The following is a 6000-nucleotide window of genomic DNA, read 5'->3' on the forward strand; positions in this document are numbered from 1 at the left end:
CTCACTTCAACCCAACGCTACCTATTCGTTTAGCTTGTGATGCTTCTCCTTATGGTATTGGAGCAGTACTCTCACACAAGTTGCCAAATGGCTCGGAAAGGCCAGTCGCATTTGCATCCAGATCATTGACCTCCGCTGAGCGCAACTATGCTCAGATAGATAGGGAGGCTCTCAGCCTTGTGTGGGGAGTAAAGAAGTTTAATCATTACCTGCAGGGCAAGAAGTTTACACTGCTGACAGACCACCAGCTGTTGGTATCCATATTCAACCCTAAAAAGGGCGTTTCCATTATGACAGCGCAAAGGCTACAGAGGTGGTCCCTTTTCCTAGGGGCACACCAATATGACATAGAATACAAAGGATCAAAACAGCATAGGAATGCTGATGGTTTATCGCGCCTACCGTTGCCAACGGTAGAAGAGGCGCCTACAGTGGACCCAGTGGAGATGTTCCACTCAACCATAGTGGAATGTCTACCAGTAACAAATTCTACCATTGAAAAGGAAACGAGAAATGACCCGACTCTCTCACGAGTCTCCGATTTAACGGTGAAGGGATGGCCAGCACATGGCGAACCACTGTTGCCAGCATTCTCGCAAAGAAGAGAACAGCTGTCAGTGTGCCGAGGAACCTTGATGTGTGGATCCAGAGTGGTGATTCCACCCAAACTCCAGTATAAAGTGCTAAAGGAGCTTCACGAGGGGCATCTGGGTGGAGTGAAAATGAAGAACCTAGCCAGAGCATTTGTGTGGTGGCCAGGTATCGATGGAGACATCGAAGAAATGACCAAGAGCTGTCTAGGATGCCAGAAGGTCCAAAACGCCCCACCACAAGCCCCTCTACATCCATGGGAGTGGCCCTCATCTCCATGGCAAAGGGTACACATCGACTTTGCTGGTCCATTTATGGACTCGATGTTCTTAATCGCGGTGGATGCACACTCCAAGTGGCCGGAGGTAATAAAGATGTCCTCCACCACCACGGAAAAAACCATCACAGTATTAAGGACCATATTTGCCAGGAATGGGCTGCCGGAACAGATCTGTTCTGATAATGGACCGCAATTTGTGTCCGAAGAATTCAGGAAGTTCTTAAAAAACAATGGGGTTAAGCACTACACGTCCGCCCCATACCATCCCGCCACCAATGGATTAGCTGAAAGGTTTGTCCAGACCTTCAAGAAGGCCATAAAGGCCATGGGTAATGAAGACATAAATCTACAACATAAGGTAGATAACTTCTTGTTTGCGTACAGGAATGCAACACATGCGGTCACAAACCAAATTCCCGCCATGATGTTTTTCAATAGAAGACTAAGATGCCGGCTGGATTTGATCAAGCCAAACATCAGAAGGGACGTAGAGAACCGGCAATTTCAAGGCATGAATGAAAGGCCAACTAGAACCTTCCAGATAGGTCAACAAGTTTTGGCCCGGGACTACTGTACCGAGAAATGGCAGCCTGGAACTATTTGCACACGACTAGGACCGCTGATGTATACCGTGGACATTGGTGAAAGCATAATAAGGCGCCATGCTGACCAGATCATAGAGTCATCCGAAAAGGGACAACCTACACCACAACTCTATACGCCTAATGATGAAGCAGAGATACCCATAGTATCTACCTCCGATCCGATGATACTGGAACCAGATGAACCCGACACTGGCATTCAAGCCGAATCGACCTTGCCAAAAGAACCTACTACACCACCGAGGCATTATCCGGACCGAGTCAGGAAGCCTCCAGAGAGACTGAATCTGTGAACTGTTTTTACATGAAGTTGTGTATATATGTTAGTATGTTATGTTTAATGCGGAATATATACTGTTAAGCTAAAAAGGGAGGATTGTGGTGTATGTAACCGTTCCACCTTTAAGAGAACTATTTTAAGAGATGCACTACTTTATCTTGGCTGCTGTATACTGTAATACCGGTGGTGACCACACCGGTATATAAGTGCTGTGTAATGATTTATTGGGTAGTTCAGCCCTGACCTTCGACTAATAAAGACCTGTTAAAATTTACTCTTGTGGTCTGTGTAGTAATTCTCACTATAACACACAGACTTAACAGCAAGGACCTCTAATGTATACCGTGGACGTTGGAGAGAGCATTGTAAGACGCCACGCTGACCAGATTCTAGAGTCACTGGAAAACGTCAAATCCACACCACGATCCGATACACCTGGTGATGAAACCGAAGTACCAATTGCATCTACCTCAGAATCGGTGATATTGGAAGCAGACGAACCAAACAACGACGTTGATCCCGAATCGACTTTGCCAGAATAACCTGATACCCCAAAGAGGCGTTATCCAGACAGAATCAGGAAGCCTCCTCAAAGACTGAATTTATAATTGCTTAACTTCAGCTAATGTATATAGCGACTGTAATTGTAAATATGTTATTTACTTATTAATCGAATGTTATGTACTGTTTAGCTAAAAGGGGAGGAATTGTAGTGTATGTACTTTGAAGAAGGAACTATATTCTGCAGCCCCTGCATACTGCAGTACCAGTAGTGACCACCTCAGTATATAAGCCTGTATAGTAGTTCCAGTTTTGTCTCCATTCAGTAAACACCTGTTATAACCAACTCCTGCAGTCCGTCTCTCAATTACACACGGACATTACAGGTGTCATGAGCCATGGGCAGAGAGGATAGCCCTTGTCCCCAAGAAGCCAGACTCGTGGGCGAGCCGGCCCCTCAAAAAGGTCACAAACTGAGGTCTGCCGCAGGATGAAGGCATCGTGGCTGCTCCCTGGGAATTGGACGTTGACTGCCATGATCATTTGGCGGTGGTCACAGACCAGCTGCACATTGAGGGAGTGGAAGCCCTTGCGGTTGCGGAAGTCCTCAGCATTCAGTAATGGCGCCCGCAAAGCCACGTGTGTGCAATCAATCGCCCCCTGCACCATGGGGAAGTCCGCAATGGCAGAGAAGCCCTGCGCGCGCTCCGCCTGCTTCTCCAGGGTCAGAGGGAAGGTGATGAATTGACGCTGCCTTCTATAAAGGGCAGCTGTCACTTGCCGGATGCAACAATGGACTGCAAACTGAGAGATATTCGCAATGTCCCCAGTGGCTGACTGAAAGGATCCGCTGGCATAGAAATTGAGGGCAACAGTCACTTTACCGGCCACCGACAGAGAGGTCCTGCACCGTAGACGCGGCTGCAGATCCTCAGCAAGCAGGTGGCACAGCTCAGATACAACCTCCTTACCGAATCGGAGCCTTCGAACACACTGCTCCGACATGTCAAGGTATGATACCTGCTGCCTGAATACCCTCGCAGCGTACCCTCGGATTGGCCGACCTCCATTGCCCCTCCTCCTTCTGGCCAATCCCGGCCCTCTCTCCTGCCGTCTCTCTGCCCCTTCACAGTGGCCGGCCATGAGGACGTGGCCCTCCAAAGCAGCTCCCATTCCGATGCCAGTCGGTCAAAACGCTGTGAGGTGTAGCGCTCCAACTGCTCTGGACAGATTTGAAGGTCCCAAGTATTCTAAGGCTAAATTCAAAAAAATCTGCTCCACAGTAGCTCACCAACTCTCTCCAGCAATGATCACAATGAACAGGCCAAGTGGCTGCAGCTTTTATACTAGAGCTGTCCCCTTTTAAATAGCGCCCCCTGACTCCAAGAAGGGCCTGGTAACGTTCCATCGAACTGTCACTAATAGCGTTAGGCGCAAAGGTCTACAATTTACAAAAGAAGAGACGCCTTAGAGAGTTTGTTGGCATGCGGATCATTAAGAATACCCACTCAATTGATAAATATTCCAGATTGATATTTCCAGCATCTTCTATTCGGCGCCACCGAATATCCGGTCAGGGGCACCTAAAAGGCGTTGCACACTGAAATGACGTCATGAAATGACGTCATGATCTGCCTGCGCACGCGGGCGCGTGCTAACACTTAGCGCAGGCATTAAATGTATAGTCAATATGGGAGGTGTCGCTATCTTCATTGCGCCCGCCCGAACATTGGGTAACGCCCCAATTCTCGGGCTCTTTAGGCGCTAATCGCTGGCGCTACAAACCGAATTTCTAGGCCAAGGAGTTTAAAAGATTGTGGTCAGAGCCTCTGCCATTTTCATTTGGAATTACTTGATGGAACACTGGAGGGCAAAAGGGCTGAAAGTGCTCCATTTCCCAGTGATGTAATCGTGCAGCTTAATGGGCATTAAAAAAAAAATCAGCAAAAATGTTTTGGTAGAAAACACTATAATAAATTTAAATTTACTGTATATATTCCTATTAAACAGTTCAGGTCATGCATGTAATTCCAGGATTCCTGTTTGTATTTGAAACACTGGAACTTTCTTTTCTCTTTTCGCAGTACCCCTGTATATGTGGAATTGCCAGCACCAGTACCTTTAGTGAAGCCGATGCCAACAGACTGGCTGGATACACTAGAACTCCGATAATAACTGATGACCGAGTCAAGCAGGACAGGATGGTAGTTCACTTATCTATTGGTGGAGAATCCAATTTACAAAAGAAGAGACGCCTTAGGGAGTTTGTTGGCATGCGGATCATTAAGAATACCCACTCAATTGATAAATATTCCAGATTGATATTTCCAGCATCTTATATATTTTTTAACTTGGTATATTGGTGTGTATATCTATAGATACTACTTTGAACAAGCTTGTTCCCCTTTTAAAACCAAAACAAATATGATAAAATATCTGTACAGTAAGCAGGACACACACAAATGAAAATGAATGCACTATGTACAACCTTACTGCATTTAGTAAGGAATTCTTTATGGCTCATACCTTGTTTATGAAACTCTGCCTTGATATCCATCTTACATCTGCAACAGTCTGAATATAAATATTTATTTTTCTGCAAAATAAAATCTATTTAAATTGAATTATGTGGGGAACCGGGTTAGACACTGACCTTTCACCTCTGGAACCTGGGGTCAAATTCAGCCCAGAATGATGTGATGAAAGTTTCCTCTGTCTGCTTTGTGATAATGGTCCTATAACAACAACAGCTTGTATTTATATAGCACCTTTAACGTACTAAAATGTCCCAAGGCGCTGCATAAGACAAAATTTGATACTGAGCCACATAAGGAGAAATTAGGGCAGGTGACCGAAAGCTTGGTCAAAGAGGTAGGTTTTAAGGAGCATCTTAAAGAAAGAGAGGTAGCGAGGCAGAAAGGTTTAGGCAGGGAATTCCAGAGCTTAGGGCCTAGGCAACAGAAAGCATGGCCACCAATGATCAAGCGATTATCAGGAATGCTCAGGAGGGCAGAATTAGAGGAGCGCAGATATCTCGGGCGGGGGGCGGGGGGTTGGGGGTTGTAGGGCTGAAGGAGATTACAGAGATAGGGAGGGGCGAGGCCATGGAGGGATTTGGTGCGAGTTAGGACATGTGCAGTCGTATTTTGGATGACCTCAAGTTTACGTAGGGTGGAATGTGGGAGGCCAGCCAGGAGTGCATTAGAATAGTCAAGTCTAGAGGTAACAAAGGCATGGATGAGGGTTTCAGCAGTGGATGAGCTGAGGCAAGGGCGGAGACGGGCGATGTTACGGAGGTGGAAATATGCGGTCTTTGTTATGCTGCGGATATGTGGTCGGTAGCTCATTTCAGGGTCAAATATGACACCAAGGTTGTGAACAGTGTGGTTCAGCCTCAGACAGATATTAGGGAGAGGGATGGAGTCAGTGGCTAGGGAATGGAGTTTGTGGTGGGGACCAAAAACAATGGCTTCGGTCTTCCCAATATTTAATTGGAGAAAATTTCTGCTCATCCAGAACTGGATGTCGGGCAAGCAGTCTGACAATTTAGAAACTATGGAGGGGTCGAGAGAAGAGGTAGTGAGGTAGAGCTGGGTGTTGTCAGCGTACATGTGGAAAGTGACGCTCTGTTTTCGGATGATGTCACCAAGGGGCAACGTGTAGATGTGAAATAGGAGGGGGCCAAGGATAGATCCTTGGGGGACACCAGAGGTAACGATGCGGGAGCGGGAAGTGAAGCCGTTGCA

General features: G+C 46.7%; 1 protein-coding gene across 1 annotated transcript in view; it reads left to right on the forward strand.

The window, feature by feature from the left end:
• The window catches only part of LOC147112873 (gamma-aminobutyric acid receptor subunit rho-2-like), a 73588-nt gene extending 68286 nt beyond the window's left edge, over window positions 1-5302 (forward strand). The window contains exon 9 of the mRNA XM_085997637.1: window positions 4339-5302. Within this exon, the coding sequence (XP_085853763.1) occupies window positions 4339-4632 (294 nt within the window). The 3' untranslated portion in view covers window positions 4633-5302. The remainder of the gene's footprint in view (window positions 1-4338) is intronic.
• The last annotated feature ends 698 nt before the right edge of the window (window positions 5303-6000 follow it).

This window comes from Somniosus microcephalus, chromosome 9 (assembly GCF_052327205.1).
Source record: "Somniosus microcephalus isolate GS21.2 chromosome 9, FLI_Smic_1.0, whole genome shotgun sequence".
In the NCBI taxonomy this organism is placed as follows: Eukaryota; Metazoa; Chordata; class Chondrichthyes; order Squaliformes; family Somniosidae; genus Somniosus; species Somniosus microcephalus.